This window comes from Pantherophis guttatus, chromosome 1 (assembly GCF_059756535.1).
Source record: "Pantherophis guttatus breed Tessera chromosome 1, ASM5975653v1, whole genome shotgun sequence".
Lineage (NCBI taxonomy): Eukaryota > Metazoa > Chordata > Lepidosauria > Squamata > Colubridae > Pantherophis > Pantherophis guttatus.
The window spans coordinates 326,066,068-326,088,350 of NC_142063.1; the positions used below are offsets into that span (position 1 = coordinate 326,066,068).

General features: G+C 42.9%; 1 protein-coding gene across 7 annotated transcripts in view; it reads left to right on the forward strand.

Annotated features, from left to right (window-relative positions):
- Positions 1-3,174: 3,174 nt before the first annotated feature.
- Positions 3,175-22,283, forward strand: part of TSPOAP1 (TSPO associated protein 1) — a 72,437-nt gene continuing 53,328 nt past the window's right edge. For 4 of the 7 annotated variants that reach the window (XM_034420994.3, XM_034420995.3, XM_034420996.3 and 1 more), the window contains exons 1-4: positions 3,175-4,175; positions 16,177-16,284; positions 20,617-20,745; positions 21,982-22,158. In XM_034420994.3, coding sequence (XP_034276885.1) covers positions 3,897-4,175; positions 16,177-16,284; positions 20,617-20,745; positions 21,982-22,158 — 693 coding nt within the window. In that variant the 5' untranslated portion in view covers positions 3,175-3,896. Of the gene's footprint in view, positions 4,184-16,176; positions 16,285-20,616; positions 20,746-21,981; positions 22,224-22,283 lie in introns of those variants that run through there. The other 3 variants (XM_087888975.1, XM_034420999.3, XM_034420998.3) reach the window with 3 other exon arrangements.

Below are 22,283 nucleotides of genomic sequence, written 5' to 3' on the forward strand. Positions count from 1 at the left end.
CCCCAGTCAGCTAAGTCAGCTAAGACTTGGGAGGCAGAGAAGAGATGGGGGTGGGGCCAGTCAGAATTTTTACTACTGGTTCTCCGAACTACTCAAAATTTCTGCTATCGATTCTCCAGAACTGGTCAGAGCCTGCTGAAACCCACCTCTGGTGTGAATGTGCACATGCGTGGACATATTCGCGCGCATGCACAGTCATTCATGCATGTGCATCAGAGACCCGAAGACCAGCTGGCTGGCGGGAGGCGGGGCTTCCCAACACCAGCAGTGTGACAAGAGATGAGATCTTTTTCTTTCGTGAGCTTCTGTTTCATCATTTGCAGGGAAACAGAAGCTCACGAAAGAAACGCCACCGAGATCCAGCCTGGGGCGACGGCATGCGTGCCAGCAGAGAGGGCTCTGTGTGTCACCTCTGGCACGCGTGCCATAGGTTTGCCATCACGTTGCTATACAGTTCAACATGGCGTATTTTCAAGGAGATACATCTCTGAAGGTATTCCAACTTTTCAAGTGCTTTGGAAACCCTGCTATTGTTCAAGGCATTGAGGAATCTGATAAAGAAATATCTCTGAAACAATGACCAAAGAGGTCACAGGTGGTCTAGTTCAGGGGTGGGTTCTACTTACCTTACTACCGGTTCGCAGTGGGGCCGCATGTTTGCGCAAGCAAAGCAAGCGCACATGCGCTCTTCTGCACATGCACAGAAGCATTTTGATGATGTTGGTGTCGGTGTGCGGAGCCTCCCGCCAGTTTTACTACCGGTTCTATAGAACCAGTGCGAACCAGGGGCAACCCACCACTGGTCTAGTTTTCCCCCTCCCTCCCTTCCTCCCCTCCCTCTCTCTCTCTACACATACAACATCCTAAACATTAACCTTGGGTTATCAAAATATAATTGCTGTGTTCTACTGGTATGCCAAAACTATATATGTCTTATGACGATGGCCTGGTTCATTTCACATACCAAGATAATGATTGCATTCATATATATGAATATATAGAGTTCAATTTCAAATCTAGTTGCTGAATTCACAGTGCATATTAGCAACTTTCCAGTTTATTGATCAACCACTACTGGCTGTTTGTACATCACATGATGTCATCGTTTACTTGAGTAACAAATGGTTAGATTTGCACATTGTAATACATGATCAGTTACTGTTTATTAACTAGGACAAATAACCCACAAACAACCCACTAAGCTAAAACAAAACCCCATTATGGCTTAGCATATATGAATCAAATTGGTATCAAATTTGGACTGTTGTAGTTGAACCAAACTGGAGGACACGAGTATTTTTTGCTTTCCTAGCATTTTCTCATAAGTGCAGGGTCCTCTTTAAAAAAAAGAGTTTTTTAGATCAACTGAATATGGATCTATTGGTTGCAACAGGAATTGACTGAAGGGTTTTTCATCCAAGTCTGACATCATTGTGGGTGAGACAGAGTGACTGGCCCAAAGTCACCCAGCCAGCTTTCATATCTAAGGTATGACTAGAACTCAGTCTCCTAATTTCTAGCCTGGTGCCTTAACCATTTAACCAAACTAGACAACAGATTGGAAAAGATGAATGTTAAACAGTGACCTGAATGATCAGTTTAGGAAGAGAAATCCCAAGGTTCAAATCCTCAAACCTCCAATAAAAAGAAAATAATCAAACAAAACACAACCATATTATAGGGGATGGGAGATACAAAGCTGCCAACAGAGTCAACAATATTATCCAAAATGGATTTGCAGTGTATTTCAATTTTATTTATTAGATATATACCCTGAAGTTCATATTGATCAAAGCAATGGACATAATCCTCTATTATTTTCCTCACAGCAACAGAGACTGGCCTTAAGAACCTTAAGATATGGCAGCTTAATTTGGTAGTAGGATGAAAACTGCCCTTTTGTTGTTTGTGGTTATAGTATAGTATGTGTGCGTGTGATATTTTCATATTTTCATAACATTCCTTTGTCAACGGCAGCCAATTGCCTGAGCCAGTATCCAGAGTCCTGAAAACTCATGCCTTATAATCAGCTGGTTACACTTGGGTCAAGGAATTATTATCTATTAAATTTGTTTGCCACCCTTCTCCCCACAAGGCGACTCTAGATAGCTTACAACATTAAGCTCATGATTAAGCCAGAAGCTCCTGCCCATCCTAGCCTGCTTTTTCCAATGAATTAAGACTGCAGCTGGGTACATCCGCAGTAGAAAGCTATGTTTTTGTTAATCACGATTCTTGAGTTAAATTACTTGACTCTGTGGTTACTTCCCCAAAGCCCCATAACTTTAACCTTAGACTGTCTACTCTTGACCTCACCCCATTCCTCACCCCATTCCTAAGAGGTCTGTAAGAGGCGTGCATAAAAGCACCAACATACCTACTGTCCCTTCCTACTGTTCCCATTTATTTGTATCCTTATCCCAGGGGTGAAATGCTACCGGTTCGGACTGGTTCGGCCGAACCGGTAGTGATGGCGGCGGGTGGTTCGGAGAACCGGTAGCGACGGCAGCATGAGGCTCCGCTCACTCGCCCGGTCGTCGTTACTTCCTGGTTTTAACCAGGAAGTAACCTGTTTTTTTACCCTCTGTGCATGCGCAGAACGGTTTGCGCATGCGCAGAGGGTCCACGTGCACATGTGACACATGCACTTCCGAACCGGTAGTTAAGGTAAGTAGATTTCACCCGACTTATCCTTATCCTTATATCTGTTATCTTATACCTATGTGTTTGACAAATAAATAAATAAATAAATAAATAAATAAATATTTTTTTAAAAAAAAAAAACTCCAGTTGACTCGCTTCACACTTCCTGCCAATGTCAGATCAAAGCCAACTAAATCAGAGGCTACCTTGTGGTGCAAAACGTGGTCCGCTTCGCTTCCCTTTAGGCAGGCGAGGCCAAAGACAAGACCGGTTTAGCAAGGGATAAGAAGAGCCCAGCCAAGGGACCGTGGCCTGGGGTTGCAAAAGGGGCTCTCCGCGACCCCTGAGATCGGAGAGGAGAGGACCCGCTTTGGGTCTCAGGCAGCCTCCCGCTTCGTCCCCGCCACCGAAAGTTCCTTCCTCGCCCGGCGGCGGCGCTTTGCTGCAGTCCCGGAACCTCGAATCAATAAGCAGCCCGCGCGCGCCCCCATTCTGCCACCATTTCCATGGAAACCGCCTGAGCCACTTCTTATTGGAGGGCTCGCAAGAACCCGGCCCGGCCGCTCTCTGGCTCGGCTGCGGCTTCTTCTCGTTTCCGAAGCCTCAGGAAATTCGCTCCAGCCGGGTTTGGGGAAGCCAAAGGCGGCCAGTTGGCTCCGAAGCCGGTCCCCGGGGGCGGCGGGGCAGGGGCGGGGGGGAGGCGGGCGCGACTGAGCATGAGGCAACCGTCCGGCCGGACGAAACCTCCGTAGTCGAGAACGAGGAGACGGCGGCGGCGGCGGCGGCGGCGGCCCGAAGCTCAAGGAGACGGCGAGCAGCCGAGCGAACCCGCCAAGAAGTGCCGGCAAAAGGCGCCGTCAGTGAGGGCAATAAGCGGGCTGGAGCCCTGGACCTTTTGTACTATAGCGGAACGCGAGGGACGCCGCTGCCGCTGCCTCCGGCTCCTCCTCCTCCTGCTGCCAAACCAGTGACAGCTCAGCAGGCGAAGGAGGCGCGAGCCGAGCCCCTCTCGCCGAGGAGCCGCTGCCGCCGCCAGGTCCTTCCACTCAGGCGGGGGAAGCAGCCGCAGCCGCAGCTCCTCTCTTCCCCCTCACTCAAAGGCTGCTCTTGCCTGGCGCTGGGATGCCAGCGCGGGTCCCCGAGTCCCGTGGCAGCCCCAACCCCGCCGTCGGTCTCGCTGCGGTAACCGCTCCCGCCTCCTCCTCCAAGCCGAGTCCGAAGGGGACGTCGCCCCCGCTGCTCCGCGCCGAGAGATGAAGAGGCAGGGCTGGGGGAAGCCCAATGCGCAGCTCCTGCAGGATCGGGCGCGGAGCAAGACCGGCGACGGAGCAGCTGAGCGCGGAGGGCACCTCTTGGTGGGAGCTATGCCGGAAAGTGCCGGGAGCCCTGGAGGAGCCGAAGGGACCCAGACAGCTCTGGAGTTGGAAGTCCCGTCTCGGGGAAGCTCTCCGTGCTCGGAGCAAATGCCCGGGAGCACCGAAGTCTATCCCGCCGAAGGATTAGAAGGCTGTCCTGGGGAGGCAGCGGTGCAGGTAAGGAGGTGGGTCGTCTAGTATTGTACGTGCCCCTTACGGGGAAGCCAACGGTTGGGTGCGATTTCCCGAAGGAGATCCTCCATGTTCAGAGACAGTCTATCCCTGAAAGTGTTAGGAGGATGCCAGGCTGGTGACATTTTCACAAGCGCTTGGTTGTCTTCAGATAGGAACCGGTAGGGTTGTTTCTGCCTGCGGAGTTTTCCTGCCTTCCTGTCTAATCTGTGCAAAGACAGTCCGGCTCCAGCTGATAGGTGGAGAAATGTCTTTAACAACGTTAAAGGCTGATGGGTGGCAGGTAAAATGTAGAGCATCTTTTGAGATGGATGAGATGCAAAAGTTCGTTTTTTTTTTTTTTTTTAGAGCATGGAGGATCAGTTCACTGATTTGCCTCTCTGTCTCTCAAGATAATTTATTTTAATTGCAAGTGCTGAAGCCAAAAATAGGACCTGGAAGCCTTTTGGATCTTACTAGGAGTAGGAGGCAAGGGATTGCTGTTGGTTGCCGCTGGAAACAGAATACTGAGGATGGAGTAGATGGACCCTTTCGTCTGAACCTGTGTAGCTCCTCCTAGGTTGCTCTCACTTTACTCTGGATTTTCTGCCCTTGGTAACCAATGCAAAATCATAACTATCTTCTTTCTCATGGGAAGTGAGGTGTCTTCTTGTTACAAATCTATAGCTGCAAGGAAGGAGGTGGCAAACCTTATAGGAAGACATTAAGGAGGAACCATATTTCCCACATAGCATACCAGCTGCAGCACCCTTGCCATTTAAAAATCCCATTAGAAGGACCTTCCAAAACTAGAAGAAGCCCCTTTATTTTCCGGAAAAGCTAAAGCATGGCAAAGATGCAGCAGTGTCCATTAACTATTACGGCTACATGCAGTTGACTTGTTCAGAAACGATGTACTTAATGGATGGGAGCAGCAGTAGGAAGGAGAATCTGCCTTGATGCCTTGCTGGTAGACCTCTTTGCAAGAATCCAGCGGCTACACTTGATTGAGTTTACTAATTTATTAATATTTATAGCTAGCACATTGTCCTTAGGATGGGGTAGGATACAATCCATAAAATAAGGGGGTAAAACACAGCAATTACACTACTAACATAATCAAGAGACACAGATGTTGACAAGAATCAACAGGGCATTACCAGACTGAGGTTATTAAATTCCAAATGATAGAGTGAAAAGTCTTTACTTGTCATAGAAATGTAAGCAAAGTGGCTTTTATCCTGGTCTCCAAGAAGGGACATTTGTTTTGGGGTTGCACAACAGAAGAGGTCCTTTTCTCTGCCCCCACTTTTCCTAACCTTGAGGTGCCAAGGAGGAACCACCCTGCAGGTTTTAATTTTCAGGCTTGCATATACTGGGACAAATTCCCTTTTAATAGTGGGTTCCTAAACTGTTTAGGGTTTTAAATGTCATTAGGAAAATGTTGAACATATGACTGGTAACATGTGAACAGTCAGGGCAGTTTGCTTTGAACTGCTAGTATTATTCAACATGCTAAACCCAAAAGCCAGGTTAACAAAATGCAATTTTTCTGTATTTTCTCCGCTATACTCAAATAAATACATCACATGATGGTTTAATATAATGAATGGAATTCATTCAATATGCTGAACCCCAATGTATAAGTCCCCCCTCCCCAATTTTAATCTAATTTGTGCAGACTCAGCTATTGAGAGACAAGGAGCTGGATCAGATAAAGAAAGAAACCTTTTGGTCAGTTCCTCTTATATTCTTCTGTGCTAATCATATTTTGCTTTTATGTGCTCCACCAGCAGACTAGCCAGAAACACCTATGAAAGATCCATTTTAAGTGAATGAGATTAGTGAAATGGATAGGGCTGTTTCCATCTACTGCTATCTTCTACATGCTGAAATGAAGGTGTGGGAGGGTGCCTCAGCCCAACCCACCTCACAGGATTGTTGTTCTGGAGAAAAATAGACAGAAAATATGCTATGTATTCCACTATGACTCCTGGAAGAAAGGACGATATAAATGCAAAACCTTCTTTGATATGTAGTGTTTGAATATATGTGTATGTTGTAAGGACTAGTAAATTTTGTAAGGTATATATGCAAATCTACCTTCAAAAATATTCTTTTTATTATCTCAGTTGTTTCGAAATACCCTTTAGTAAGCTGTTTTTACTATTACAGAAGGTATGTAGAAGCATCAAAGCTTGGTGAAGAATGGCTAGATGAAATCAAGGCTTCTCCGTAATCATTATGTTATCCCACTTACTGGTGAGGGTGGGTGGGGGTGGAAGGTATGTTTCCTTTAAGGTCACTGTAGAAGGAAGGGTGAATTTTGAAGTCCTAAATCATACTTACTGCTTGTCCCCCCCCCCCCATCCTTCTGAATCAGAAACCACAAAGCAAAACTCAATAGACTCAATGGATCTAAAACAATTTGCACACATCTGTGCTTATACTGCCTACTTTTGGGAGTGGCTCTACTTCAGGGTCTCAGTTACAGGAAGAACTTTCTAAGCAGAAGCATCCTGGATTTAGCTCCAACCCTTTTGTAAAAGTGATGGTCTGGATCCACCAAAAAATGTAAGATGTTTTGCTATTTATGTGATTTGGACTGTTGTGAAGAGAGCAAAAGCTATTTTTATATTCCCGAAAAGCTTACTGCATTGGACGCTGTTTAATGAGGGGAATTAGTCTGGATTCCTTGAAATTACAATGGTGACACACAAAAGAGGCGGGGCCCTTGAGTGATCCCTGCATTGGATCAAAGCACCCTGGTTTTTAATGAGCCCCTTACCCCTTGATTTTAATCTAGCTCCATGCTGTTCTATAAATCAAGGCATTTTTTAATTGCTGAAAATGCTTCCTTGGTCTTCTAGAAAGTGGTTGCATACTGAGAGTATCTATGCCAGTGGGTATAATTTCCTGATAGGATTTGAGTCTCCCAACATGTTCAATTTTAGAAATCTAGCACAATGAAAAATCTGGGATAAATAAGGAGAATTTTACTTTAGATTCCTGAAATAGGGACTTTCTGATCTGTGTTATCATTTGTGATTCCTTCGACAGCTAGTACTTTACATTTTAGATCAAGTAACATGTTGCATGGTGCTTACCAATCAGTCAAGCTGATACCCCACCCATCTCACACATACATGGGAAGCCAGAAGATAGTTGATCTTTCGAGACCTGGGAAGCTGGCCTTTTTGGTCACTGTTCCTGCCCTGTGGAGCAACATCCCCACCCTCACCCCCAAAATCTGTATGGTCCTGAGCTGTCTGACCTTTAAAAAGGCCTTGATGACCTAGCAGTTCATGGGCCAGGATACTGTGTGAGCCACAACGTTAGTGTTTATGTGAATTTTGATCCTGTGCTATATAGTCTCTTAATGTGTGTGTGAGTGTGGGGGTGGGGGGATTAGGTGGTTTCTGGATTATTATTATTTTTTTTAAATGCCATTCTTAATGCTGTTAGCTACCTTTAGACATATGGGCAACCATAGTGATTGAATAAAACAAAATAAAATAAAAATGTCTGGATTTCAATTTTTCACTATATTGTATACAGTATTCTGGCTTCAATGATAGAGCAAAATTAGTTTCCAAGCTAAGAAGCCAGCAGATACTTTTGTTTAGCAGCCCAGAAGGAGAGAAGGAATGAAAGAGATACTTAGTGGTGCTCGAGGGCAACAGAAACCCTGTTCTCACAGGTGCATCCCCGTCTCCCTTTGAACGGGTTTTAGAGAAGCTTCCTTTGAGTTCATAGATGCCACAATGGGAGATGTTTCTGCAGTGAAAAGCTGCTCATTGGGATTAGAGAACTGGATGCTAAAGGGGACGGTGGCATTGTGGCTGTATCCATGGGTGTGGGTCAGATCAACTTGCTTTGCATTTTGGTTTCTGAACTCTGCTTTTGAAAGGTCCAACTCTACAGATTAGAATGCATTCTGACAGCGAGTTTTTTAATTGCTTCTCTTGATATATATATATTTTAATTTATTTACTTATTTGAATCCCACCTTTATTATTTTTATAAATAACTCAAGGCAGGAACACATCCAACATACCTCCCTCCTATTTTCCCCACCGCAACAACAATACTGTGTGATGAATTGAGTGATTGATTAAGGTCACCCAGTTGGCTTTTATTGCTAAAATGGGATTTGAACTCATGGTCTTCTGCTTTCTAATCTGGTGCTTTAACCACTAGACCAAACTGGCTCACCACCTTAATCCCACCTTTATTAATTTTATAGTAATTTAAGGTGGTGAACATATGTAATGCTCATTCCTCCTCCTATTTTTCCCACAGCAACAATCCTGTGAGATGGGCTGGGCTGATAAAGTTTTGCTTTTTCCTCTTAAATGCTTTATTTTCTTTTTAAAAAGAATAAAAAGGGGGAAAGTGGTGGGAAAATATGGAAGGATTGTAAATCTAAGGCATAACTTTGTTGTTAAGTTAAAATGTAATTTGTAGTTCAGTATGTTATGGAGACCCAACCATTGTGTTAGCATGTTGTGGGAACAGCCTGGGAGAATGTGGCAAGATGATTGAGGCTATTTAGGGTTATTTACAGAACGTGCTTAAACTGGATATTGAAGTCTCCCATTTTCTACATTTGAACAAACCACCGAGCCACAAAACCAAACCAAGTTCCAAAGTAACTGAGTTTAACATTTTTAATGGATGGTGTTGCTGGGTGTTTATCTGATCTGGTTCAAGTGTGACTTTGCCCACTCATGCAAATATGGCAAATATGTGCCAGAAACAAAGGAAGGGTTTGAGCACTAGAACATAACTCAGGTTGCTGCAGTCAAGTCATTGGATGGACCAAATTGAACAGAGCATCTTGATCATAGATCGGCTTTGATGGAGTGGTCCCATTATGTGAAAAACATGATGGGACAAGGCTTTCATCCCCCTTCTTCCTAAGCCAGTTCAAAAAGAGACCAGGACAAAAGCTAGCCCAGATAAAATTTAAGCTTAATTAAAAAGATGTTTGCTCTGCACACGTTTACTGATTTTTCTTGTTGAAGAATGAATCATTGGCAATTTTGGGAAGAGTTATCAGGGTGATACCAAGTTTTGGTATCCAAGCATGAACATGTGCTGTATATCACTGTGCCCTTAAAACTTAAGATTTTTTTTATCCCACCTTTATTATTTTTATAAATAACTTAAGGCAGAAAACTAGAAGCATTTGAAATGTGGATTTACAGACAACTGTTACGTATTAGTTGGGTTGACAAAATCAGAAATGAGGAGGTGGTAAGCTGCCTGGGAAAGCCAAGGGAAATCATCAAAACCATAAAAAAGCGAAAGGTAGAATATTTTGGACATATGATGGGACACCCGGAAAAATACAGCATACTTCACTTAATCCACCAAGGAAAGATAGAAGGCAAACGAGGTCCAGGCAGAAGAAGAACATCATGGCTTCATAATCTAAGGGATTGGTTTGGACAAAACTCAAAAGCACTTTTTTGTGCGGCTGTTGATAACAAAAGGATCGCCAGCATGGTTGCCAACATCTGATGACGGATATGGCAGAAGAAGGAGAAGGAGAAGGAGAAGGAGAAGGAGGAGAAGGAGAAGGAGAAGGAGAAGAAGAAGAAGAAGAAGAAGAAGAAGAAGAAGAAGAAGAAGAAGAAGAAGAAGAAGAAGAAGAAGAAGAAGAAGAAGAAGAAGAAGAAGAAGGAAAACATACCTAATACTCTTTTCTCCTCCTATTTTCCCCACAACACCAACCCTGTGAGGTGGGTTGGACTGAGAGAGTGACTGACCCAAAGTCATCCAGGTGAGGTTGCATGCCTAAAACAGGACTAGACCTCACCGGCTCACAGGTTTCTAGCCTGGTGCCTTCACCATGAGACCAAACTGCCTCTCTTAATTGTTTTCTGGTGGAAGAAGGAGGACTAACAGGAGTCCTGAAAAAACTGAACAGTGAAATAGTAACTTCTTTTTAAGATGTTCCCTTTGCCTTTAGATGGGCCATTTTTGAATGTAGAGAATCTATTTTCAACTATCATGGGTAGGTATACCGCAAAGTTGAAGATGGTCAAATTATCTCTTTCTTCTTGTGAAGTTCACAAGTGGTTGAGAGTCATATTTTTCTCATCTTAATTGCTCATCTTGTTTATGTCTTTGTTATTTAAACTGTACTCAGTTCCTTGTGTTACAAAATATATATTGAACTTGGCAGCAAGAGAGGCACCGCCAAAAATGGAGCAGTGTCACAGAATAACATCCACAGTTATAACAATGATCTTCCAGCATCCCCCATTGTGCTAGATTCTGTGCTTCCACACTGGAATTACATAGTCATCTCCATGTCGAAGATGAACAGCAAAGCAGTGTTGTCTTCAAACCTAAATAATTATCTATATTAGGTAAAACCAGAAAAAAGCATTGTTCCAATAACCAAATTAATTGTATGATGTGAGTGCCGCCTGCGTATTCAATATGATCTTATGCAATGAGGACGAAAGGAAGTTGAGCCTAATAATTTCACTAATGAGATGTTCAGATACTTAATGACTACCTTGTTGATGATCTCAATAATGAAAAATAGTGAGTCAGCCTTTTAGACTTTGGAAGAACAATCTATGGACATGAATCCACCCCTGGAGCGTTTAAACCAGTGTTTTTTCAACCTTAGCTTAAAGCTGCTGAAGTCGAGAAACACCGGCTTAAACAGAGGTTCAATAGTCATCTGGAGCAGGGGTCTCCAACCTTGGCAATTTTAAGCCTGGCAGACTTCAACTCCCAGAATTCCCCAGCCAGTTTTTCTGGCTGGGGAATTCTGGGAGTTGAAGTCCGCCAGGCTTAAAGTTGCCAAGGTTGGAGACCCCTGATCTGGAGGAATGCAATAGTCATGGATTCTTGCCCTGGATAAGAAGTTGTACTGGATGATCTCCAATGTCCTGTCCAAATGATGTTTGATTATTCTGTGATTCCAATAGGCTTACCTTCCCCAGTAAAAATCTAATATTGCTTGGAGTATGAGCAGCCAGTGCTGCAGAGAGAAAAACAATGAATGTTGCTCTTCCAAAATACGTATTGAAACTAAACTCCCGTACATATCAGCTAGTATGGCCAAACCCTGACAGGGAATTACACATCTGGAAGCATGTGAGAGGCCCATTTGTTGTTTTCTCAGTAACTTCTGTTTACTTGCTTTGGGGCAATGCCAGATCCCAAACCAGCAGAACTTTGGAACCGATCCAATAAGACTCTTCGTATGAGTAAATGTTATTGAACTATAGTCTCTGCTTAATATCATGACTCTGATGTTGATTTATGTAAAAGAGAGGAACTTAAAGATCTTTAATGTGGGAGGGAGCCTGTGGTCCAACTCAATACCCATTGTTATATTTCTTCTCTTACAATATCTAATAATCTATTTACAGTATAGTATCATTTGATCAGTACAGCAATTTGTGATTATTGATTCCACAGATTGATTCAGCACTGGATAATCTGTTTTCCCTCACATTTTCCCAGACATATATATATTGGAAGCTACATGCCAATAGTGAGGGATGATCCCAGCTCAATAGCAAAGGGGGAGATGAGATTGAAGACTCAGGAAAGGAGTTGCAGGATCCAATCTGGGTTGATCACCGGGACCAGAGGTTTTCTCTTCTGAGCTTTTGGAATTGTGCTGGAGCCCATCTTCATATATTTCTCTGTGGTCTTTGGGATGTTCTCTGTGTGATATCTATGTGGTATATAGCTTTTTAGATGTAGATTGGGGTGTTGATCGGTGACTATTAAGTACTTGTGCTGCCAAGCCCTTGCCTCCTAAGTACTTGATAAACTAGTGGTAAATCAGCACTCCTGTTGATTGACCAGGGGGGCATTTCCCAGGCTTCAATCACTTCCATGGCTGTTTTTATGCTTGCTTGTCCAACAATCTTAACTGCTGCAAAATTGAATGTATGTCCTTGTTTATTTCAATGTGAGGCTACCAATGAGTTTGAGTCTCCTCATATAACCTCTCACTTGTGGTCTTGCAGTCTGGTGGTTTGCTTCCTCCCCATCTGTCCTACATTGTTCTACAAGGGCAATCTGGGGATCTGATAGATAACATTGGAAGTATCTCCCACCTCCATGCGATCTTTACAGTGCATAAGTCCGAAAGCTCGGAAGACAAAACCTGTGGTCCCGTTGACTGACCCAGATTGGATCTTGCAACATTATCCTGGGACACGTATATTCGCCTTCATTCATCAGGAATGAAGAAATGCTTAAAGACATATTGGTGAGGAGATGAAAAAAAAAAGAAAAGACTTGGGGAAATGTCTTAGAATCCCAGGTCCCAGGTGAGGAGTTAGACAGGGAGACTCATGGAGCAGGTAGAGAAATCTTGTGGGTCCCAGGCTTATCTCAAGGAGCAGCAATCCTCCATAAATCTGAAGGCAAGGGTGAAGGATCTACAATTCATCATCGTTTGCATCCTGCACAGATCCACCATACGGTAAAGAAGGCTGCTCAGCTATGTGCCCCAGATTTGTAGTCTTAATATGTCAGCTTGATTCATTCTCTTTGGGATGTCACCACTTTCCAGAATCAAATGACCTATCCTCTCAGAGAAGCCAATTACTTCTCATTCTGTGAGATTCAACCTTGAATGCATAGCAGGTTTTTTAAGTCCTTAGTCGATTTGAAGGGAACATTCGTTGCTCATAGAAAAAGAATTCAAACAGACGGGTGGCTAAGGGAGGATTGAAAGTGCAACTGGCTGCCTTAAATGCACCACGCTTTGCTGGAACAGCATGAATTTAATTATATCTGAGTTCTTCAAAGATTTTGCAAGGGGTAATTCCTGCTAGGCTGCAAAATGATAGTATTTGGTATGCTACTGAATCACGGAGAGATTGCCTGGGGCAGAGGAGCACAACCCAGAGCCTGAGGGCTGCTTATGACCTCCATGAAATTTATGTATATCTTTTGTCCCACATGTATCCCTAATCTAGATGCTCCTTTTCTTTACTCACTCTATGCCTCCTACTGAAAGAATAAAAATCATACATGTCAAATGTTTGCACACAATGAATATTACAGTTCTGTTTACACAACCAGCATAAACTGGCCATTGAATTAATTAATGCACTTTCATAATATATGGAATCATAACTTAGTATGTTGGCTAGGCTCCCATAAGATCCTAAGCTATAAATTAAACTAGCTGATTAGTGACAAGCAATCTTAGAATGCTCTGAGAATACACTTGCTAAGTCTTGATCTGACCTGGTTATTATTTATTTAGCGTATGGCATATCATACACGGACTAGCAGTATAAATTAATATTTCAACTAGATTAGTAGAACCCAATAAAATATAAATGTCAAAAAGATCTATGTTCAAATACCAATGTCTAGGCCATCTAACCATTGGAGCGCAGCATTGTTTATATTTAAAAAGTCAGATATATGCCCTCAGTTTACAGCTGGTCATGATGTGATCTACAGTTTGACGTGGCATCCAGCAATCACACTGAGGGGAGGTTGCCATGCCCCATTTACACAGAGAGTCCCAGCAGACACCATGTGAGACACAAATCCTATTCAGATTGTCCATTGCTGACGTGATAGTTCAAAGCCTGGCACCTTTTTTGTGGGGTCCCAAAGATGCTTTTTCAAGAGGCAACTGGACTTTGTGGTTTTTCTTTGAAGATGTTTCGCTTCAGCTCTGCTGCTGAAGAAGCTTCTTGGATGAGAAGTGAAACGTCTTCAAAGAAAAACCAGATAGTCCAGTTGCCTCTTGAAAAAAGCACCTTTGGGACAACCATGACCTGGATGACTGAGAATCTCCATAGACATTTTTGTTGGGGTCATTTATATGTCTTCCTATAACTGGACATTCAGCGACCCATTTATCTTTCCATTGGGAATTGATATTAAAGTTCTTGGGCAGATGTTGTGCAAGTGCCAGTGGGGGCTTCCTGGATTTGAGTCTTCAGGCTGATAAGTGAGGAAGGTTGGCATGTATTGGTAGGAGTGACCTGGTAAAATGTGTTGTATGAATACATCCCACGGGTAAAAGTGGCGGTGCAACATTCCATTTAAGAGCTACCTCCTCTAAATTAGACAGCTGTCAATCTCCTTAACCTGCTTGCTGGGGCATTATAAGAGGTAAAGTCCTACATCCCTGCAGGCAACAGACTGAGAAAATGTTGCTTCATTTATACTTCTAAAAATGAAGGGGAAATGCTGTTACTCTTTCGAACATTTCACGCATATAGTACCTTGTGCTCAATCATGGGGATGGGATCTAGTGAAGTCAGCGTAGGGGATGGCTGCTGCTTTCTTCTAAAAGGCTGACACGAGGTTGATATTTCTCAGGGAAAGACACTCAGCACATGCCTCAAAGGTTTGCTTTATATAACAGCAAAAGAAAGTTTAAAAATACGATTCTTCCACACTGGGGAGATCTATCACCCTTTACAGTATTAAGAAGAACGCATCTAAGATTTCTTTTATTATTTTGCCTTTGATTTTTATATCTTTTATTTACTGAGCCCTGCAGCTGTAAGATTGGGAAGGAAGAACAAAAAGCTCTGTGGGAGTATATTTTGTAGATGCCTGGAAGTCATTGCGTACCTTCAGTGCGTCTGCCATCATCAGTGAAGGCTCAGAGGCGTGGAGACGAAGCTAGATTTAACTACTGTCGCTTTGGGAAAGAGCCAAAAGTTCCCAAATCCCCCTTTCCCTAAATAAACAGCTGGGGGAGGGAAGCCAGAGGATGTTTGAATAATGTTTCTGAAAAAGGATTTGTCTATTACTCCAAAGACATGATAACCAGTTATAATGATGTGGAAAATCAAGAGCAAAGGAGACAGTATTTGCCAGAATTGGATTTTTCACTGCACATAGCTGCTACTGAGAGATGATGAGGATGATACATATATATGAAAGCCTAGCTTGCATTCACACAACATCCTTGACCATGTTATTGGATCCACCCAATCTAATGGACCTACTAAATATGTTCTGTCAACCATAGAATTGTAAGGGGCCATTTAAGTCCTCAAGGCCTACCTCTGCTGTGTACAGACCTCCAAATTAAAGCATCCTAGACAGATGGGCTGTTCAGACTGTGCTTGGACACATTGTCTGAAAGGAGATCCACTATCTCTTGGATCATTGACTCCGTTGACAAACTACTGTTGCTAGATCTCTATCTGTTCATGCAATCGGTCTAACCAGGTCAGTTAGAGACCCAGCAGATGTAAGACTGCCTAAATGCTGTTCAGAGTTAATTTTCTTCAGACTATTTTTGGCTCAGCCTTTTGTATTAATTCTCCCCGCTTCTTTGGTTTGTCGTTCAATAGATTAGGGATAACCAGGTTAAAAAATGTTGAAAGAAAGCGGCTTAGGATTCCATATCATAGCATTCCATCATCATCATCATCATCATCATCATCATCATCATCATCATCATCATCATCTATATTTTCTTATTTGTTTTGTTTCACACTTCTTAAGCACTCACCTCCATCAGAGAGGGGCTCATCTTTATCCTGTATAATGATTCTGGCAAGAAGCTTTGATCAAATATTTTTTTTATTCTGAGCAAGATCCTTCCCAGGGAAGCTATCCTTACTATCTCCTATGAAGATTGTATCGCTTAGGAAGGGAAGAACATAACATATTTCCTCATAGCAGTCAGTGGGAGCCATTCTCTAAAAGAGGAGAAAATCTACCAGCATGACATTGACATAGTGGTGTATGTTGTTATTTTCTCATGATAACTATTAAGAATTTGGTCCCATTCTACACACCTTGTAAGCATAGCCCTCTCCATCCTAGTCCAATCAAGATGGATTGGTGTTCAAGCTTATAAATGTTGAGAGCTATTGTTAACACATCTAAACAAAAGCGGAATAGGAAAATCTTCCTGGAAGGTTTGGAATTAATGGTGTTATTAGTAAAGAACGAGCTATTGCTAGTAATATCCTCCCCTTTTCCTCCTTTTTCTGTGTTTTCTTTAACTCCTCCTTCTGCTTTACAGTATGGTGTGAGTTATCCTTGTCTTCTGCGTCAAAACCAAGTGCTTCTGACAGCCCTAGAGGAGTTGCAGATGCGCTGTGCCAGCCTGAAGAAGGACAACAGTCTGCTGGTAAGGGGCATGCAAGAGCTGAATACACTGTACCCAAATGTTGTTTAGCTAAGCAGGATTGACTAGTCTATGGCTCTCTGGATGTTGTTGGGCTTCAAGTCCTATCAACCTTGGCCATTAGCCAAGGCTGATGGTGATGGAAATTGAAGTGCAACACTATCTGGAGATCTGTAATTGACAATCCTGAGTTACTGTACTGGGCAGGAAGGAGGGTTTATTTAATTTCGAAGATGTTCCTTTCCAATGACATTTGAGGAAATAAAAAAAAAGGGTGCTTAAAACTCTTAGTTCCGAATGATGCAGACCAATGCTTTCAGCACAGGGTTGAACAAACTGTTTTGGCACTTGAAATAGAATATCTAAGCCATGCTCCACTTCTGCTAATTAAAACAGGGTACTACTTAGCAAGCTTTTGTCCTGCCAAAGTTCTACTGAGTGAAAGGGCAAGATTTCCATAGCTTTATAATTGCAGTTAGAATTCCTTGCTGGCTGCTTGGTTCAGATCTTTCTCCCATTTCTCCATCAATCTTAAAAACGTTTTGAAAGTACTGTATTGCCTTAAGAGGCTGATGAACCTTGGATTGTAAGGGGCTGTCTTATCTTAAGCCAGGCTGTTGAGGCTAGAGGGCTGGACCCACCTGCTGATTGAAATGATGGGAACCAGGCTACAAAATGTAGATGAGGCCAGGATGAAGAAATGCATGAAGCCAACGCAACAAGGGTATTCTTTTTAAATTAATACAATTAATTAAGCAGTATTTTTGGAAGGGTTCTGTAGGCTGCTTCTAAGACTTAAGGTGAGCACATGAGGCCTTGGGGCCTCAGATTCTACATACCTGCTCTACCTAGTGCAAAATTCTCCAACCTAGTGCCCAGGGGTGAAATCTAAAAATTTTCGCTACTGGTTCTGTGGGCGTGGCTTAATTAGTGGGTGGGGTTTGGGGGGGTCAGGTGACTGGGTGGGCATGGCTTGTTGGTCAGGTGGGCATGACCAAGTCGACGTCACTTCTTTGCCCTTTTTTAACGTACAAAACACAACACAACACAACTGGCTCACCCACAATGTAAAAGCAGCTGTGCTAGACCCAAAATGGCCCCTGCAGCAAGCAGGAACCTCCCACAGCAACAAAAAGTCCAAAAAAACAACTTTCACACTTTACACACACAAAATTCCACTTACAGCTTTGTGAGATTTTGTGTGTTTGTATAGTTAGAGTGAAACACTACAGAAACACACAGCATCTCAGAAAGCTGCACAAATATTATTTTATTTTATTTTATTTTTATTTTTATATAAAAGCAGCTAAATTTAAAACTTCCTAAACTTTAAATGGCTAGGTCTAAAAAAAAAAAACGACTAAAAAAAACCCCAATTAACTATTTTTTTTAAAGCTCCCAAAGGGGAAAAAAACTTACAGGCAGGCAGGCAGGCAGGCAGGCAGATAGAGCTGCTCATCGATGAGCTTGATTGCAGGCAGGGAGATTCAGTTGCTTGCTGATGCAATGGATTGCAGGGATTACAGCAAGCAAAGCAAGGCAGGCGTGTGAAGGTAAGCAAGCTGGAGGCTCGTGGGGGGAAGGGGTTTTTGCTACCGGTTCTCCAAACTGCCCGCTGCCATCGCTACCTACTCACCCGAGTCAGTCCGAACCGGGAGCGTTTCATCCCTGCTAGTGCCCCTCCAAATATCTTTACTGCAACTGGGGAAGATGGCAGTTGCAATCCCATTTATCTGGAGATCATCACAATGGACAAGGCTGAAGTTGTCGGCTTTGACTTGAAAACTTTCTCCAAGATCCCAGACAATGAAAGAAGTCCTGCTCCCAGAGAACTTGTCAGGGTTCCAAGTAACACCCCCAACAAAAGAAGACTCCAAAGCTTGAGTTTCCTCAAAGTTCCATTTTATTAGATATGTCATATTGGCACATCTGGGAAAATCAGAATCTGAAAGTTTCCAGGTTTTCCCCACCCAAAGGAAAGTCCAAGCCCCTGCCCAGCACCCACGTGTCCATCACATGGCCCAATCAAAGCACCATCCCAACTGGAGATGCCTCCCAGTTTCCAGCCCTCCAGATGCAGGGCAAGACGTCCTTGAACCTCTGAGAAAGGAATGTTATTATGGCTATATGTCACCCTTGCTCCATACAATCCCCACTCCCAGTTTCCCACAGTAGTAAATGTGGCAATGCAAAACAGCCCTTCCCCCGAACAGAAGATCAGGAGAAACTCTTCTCCAGTTTTTGTGCTTACTACTTTTTCAGGAATTTTTGTGACCCTTTGTGTACCAATATGGGCTTTCTGAATCCACTGCTTTCTGAATGCAGGAATACATAATGTCATCTTCCATCCAACTCTCAGTCCATTGTAAGTGCATCCCACTTAGGTGTTTTCCAATTGCAATTCAAAATTGCTGCTTTTTGACCCAAGACGTCTTAAGCCCTTCAGAGTAGATGGTCTCCACTGCTTTGTTCAGGTCTAGTAGCAGTTCCAGCTCTCATTGGCTGCAGTGCCTGACATGCCTCTTTTCCCTCCAGCAATTAGTTGCTACCCATTTCAAGCTAGGCTGTCAGACTATACAGTGTTCTCTGCTGGTCAGCTGTTGGTTTGTTTTAATAATCTTGCAGTTGATCCAAAATGACCTATTAAATCAATGAACCATCCTCCACTCTAGAAGCTCATGCTCCATTCAACCTTTACATCTGTGTATCTCCTGGTGTTAACTCTTTCAGTTTCTGCTCAGGCTGGGTGAAGCATACTACCTTGTTTTCCCATCCTCTACCCAGATGTATAGCCTTAAGAACCACGGTGGCACAGTGGCTAGAATGCAGTATTGCAGGCTACTTCTGCTGACTGCTGACTACTAGCTGCAGTTCACCAGTTCAAGTCTCACCGGCTCAAGGTTGACTCAGCCTTCCATCCTTCCGAGGTCTGTAAAATGAGGACCCAGATTATTGGGGGCAGTATGCTGACTCTGTAAAACCGCTTAGAGTGGGCTGTAAAGCACTGTGAAGTGGTATATAAATTAAGTGCTATTGCTATTGCTCAGAAGATACCATAAAGAAAAAAAAGGGAAGGGTCTCTATGAAGGAGAGGCAGGATACAGGGACAATTGAGGAGGGAACAATCCCTAAAATAAAAGGGCAGGCACTGGTAGACCAGTTTAGGCAGAAGCAAGCCAGTAAGGCTTGACTTTCCTTCTTGGATGGGATGGACAAGATGCATAGGAACAGCCAATCTGTTCTAGTCCAGATTGAGCATAACCTTGATCAATTGATGGCAATCTCAAGATACATTAAGACCTGCCTCATCCCAGTTACATTGACCCATCCCACCTGGTCAAGCAGGGCGGATGTTCTGCATATCCCATCAGTCAAGGAATTTCAGCTGGCAGGATCTAGCAGGAGGGCCTTCTGTGCTGTTGCTCCCACCCTTTCAAACATAAGAGCCGAGGTGGCGCAGTGGTTAGAGTGCAGTACTGCAGGCTACTTCAGCTGACTGCTAGCTGTAGTTCGGCAGTTCAAATCTCACCGGCTCAAGGTTGACTCGGCCTTCCATCCTTCTGAGGTGGGTAAAATGAGGACCCAGATTGTTGGGGGCAATAGGCTGACTCTGTAAACCACTTAGAGAGGGCTGTAAAAAGCACTATGAAGCGGTATATAAGTCTAAGTGCTTATAGACAGCTAAAGGTAGCTATTGCTAATGCTATCTTACCCTCAGAGGTGAAGTGAGCTCCCACTCTTCTGGCTTTCTGGAAGAGTCTAAAGACCTGTCTCTGCCAATTAGCATGGGATCTAAGATGTAACCCTGGGGATGGCTGATGGCTTGAGAATATTCCTCCTGCCTAGTCAATCTTTTAGCCTTTTGAATTTCACTTTTATCTTGTAGGTATTAATTTTGTTCTTAATTCTGTTTTTAACCTGTGCTTTTACTCATGTTTATATTTACTCGTGTTTATATTGTTTTATTATGTTGTTGTAAACCACATGGAGTCACTTAGGTAGGATGGGCAGTGTAAAAATTTAATAAATAAATCTGGAGTGGAATTTCTGAAGTTGCTTTAAGCTTAATAAACAGCTGGGAGATTTTAAATTTTAACCTAAAACGTATCATCCAAGCTGTTTTCTATCCAATTAGGCTGCCTTCATCTCAGGTTATGATTCATGTTCTAACTTAAACAATCATTGATGGACCATACCATACCTGGGGGAGAAAAAGGTGATTATACTGCCCTCTTTGCTGAATGAATTTATTTTCCCAAAATGGATCCCTCTCCAAAAGTAAAACTGGGTCAGAAAGGTAGTTCAGATCTTTCTCTCTTATTTTTTGTTTTCCAGCGTAAGACCTGCTTCCCAGAGACTCAGGAGAAGGTGAGGCATTTGAAGAGGAAGAATGCAGAGCTGGCGGTCATTGCAAAACGTCTGGAGGAGAGAGCCAGGAAGCTGCAAGAGGCCAACCTCAGAGTGGTAAGTGAGCCAACCCTGGGTGGCAGACAAGCCCAGTCAAGCTGCCCACATTGTTAGGCTTGGCACTCCACAAAGGTGATCGCAGTTTACTACAATCTTTTTGATATTAAAAAGCAAACTTTTTTCAAAAGCAATGAATACTTTTTCTTGACTTATCAGAATCGTGAAGCCCTACATTAAGTCTGTTATAACTAGCCTACAGAGACTGAAATTCTGATCTCTTCTCAACTATGATAATTACTGATTGATTTAGAGTTCTTGTCTTTCACCCTCTTTCACCTTTTACATGCATATACCCACATATTCTTTGTAGTTTATTAATGGTCGTTCCTCAAATGTGTTGTCATTTTTGTATGGAAGAATCTGTAGGAATCATGCTTTGTTTGCAAGAAAATTCCAATTTAATCCCTGGTGTAGCCAAATGTGGTTAGGAAAATCCCAACCAGAAACCTTTGAGAAGAAATAAACTGTAACTCCCATCAACCTTAATCAGCATGATCAATAGTAAGGCATGATGAGAATTGCAATCCATTGACAGCTGGTAGACCTTACATTGCCTGCCCTTCCCTTAGAAATAGGTTTCTAGTCAAGTTAGATAGAATGGAGCCAGGTAGACCAATGGTTTGTCTCTTAAGTCAGCTTATCTTCTTAGTCATTTATTTATTTGTCCCAAAGATTGGCCTGTTAGAATAGAATAGAATAGAATAGAATAGAATAGAATAGAATAGAATAGAATAGAATAGAATAGAATAGAATAGAATAGAATAGAATTTTTTATTGGCCAAGTGTGATTGGACACACAAGGAATTTGTCTTGGTGCATACACTCTCAGAGTACATAAAAGAAAAGATACATTCATCAAGAATCATAAGATACAACACTTAATGATAGTCATAAGGTACAAATAAGCAATCAGGAGACAATATCAATATAAATCATAAGGATACAAGCAACAACGTTACAGTCATACAGTCATAAGTGGAAGGCGATGTGTGATGGGAACAAGAAGATTAATAGTAGTGCTGACTTAGTAAATAGTTTGACAGTGTTGAGGGAATTATTTGTTTAGCAGAATGATGTCGTTCGGGAAAAAACTGTTCTTGTGTCTAGTTGTTCTGGTGTGCAGTGCTCTATAGTGTCATTTTGAGGGTAGGAGTTGAAACAGTTTATGTCCAGGATATGAGGGGTCTGTAAAGATTGGCCTGTTAGACAACTGTCAGTCTTTTCTTGCTGTAGGTGAATGCACCAATAAATGTGAAGAGCTCCTGTGCAGGACTGTGCAAAAGAGCGCTGGCACGCCAACGGGCCACAGATCTCCAAGAACAAGCCAATGCACTCCTGATGAAAGACAAACAGATCAATGCTCTGCAGAGGGAATGTCAAGAACTTCAAGCTAAAATCATGGGTGGAAAGGTGAATGTTTACCACTGAATACACTCAGGCTGATGTTGTCCAGATGTGGTAAACCTCCATCCATTGTGAGTGAGCACTAGGATTTGGATCCAGGCCCATCTGGACCAGGATTATCACATTTTTCT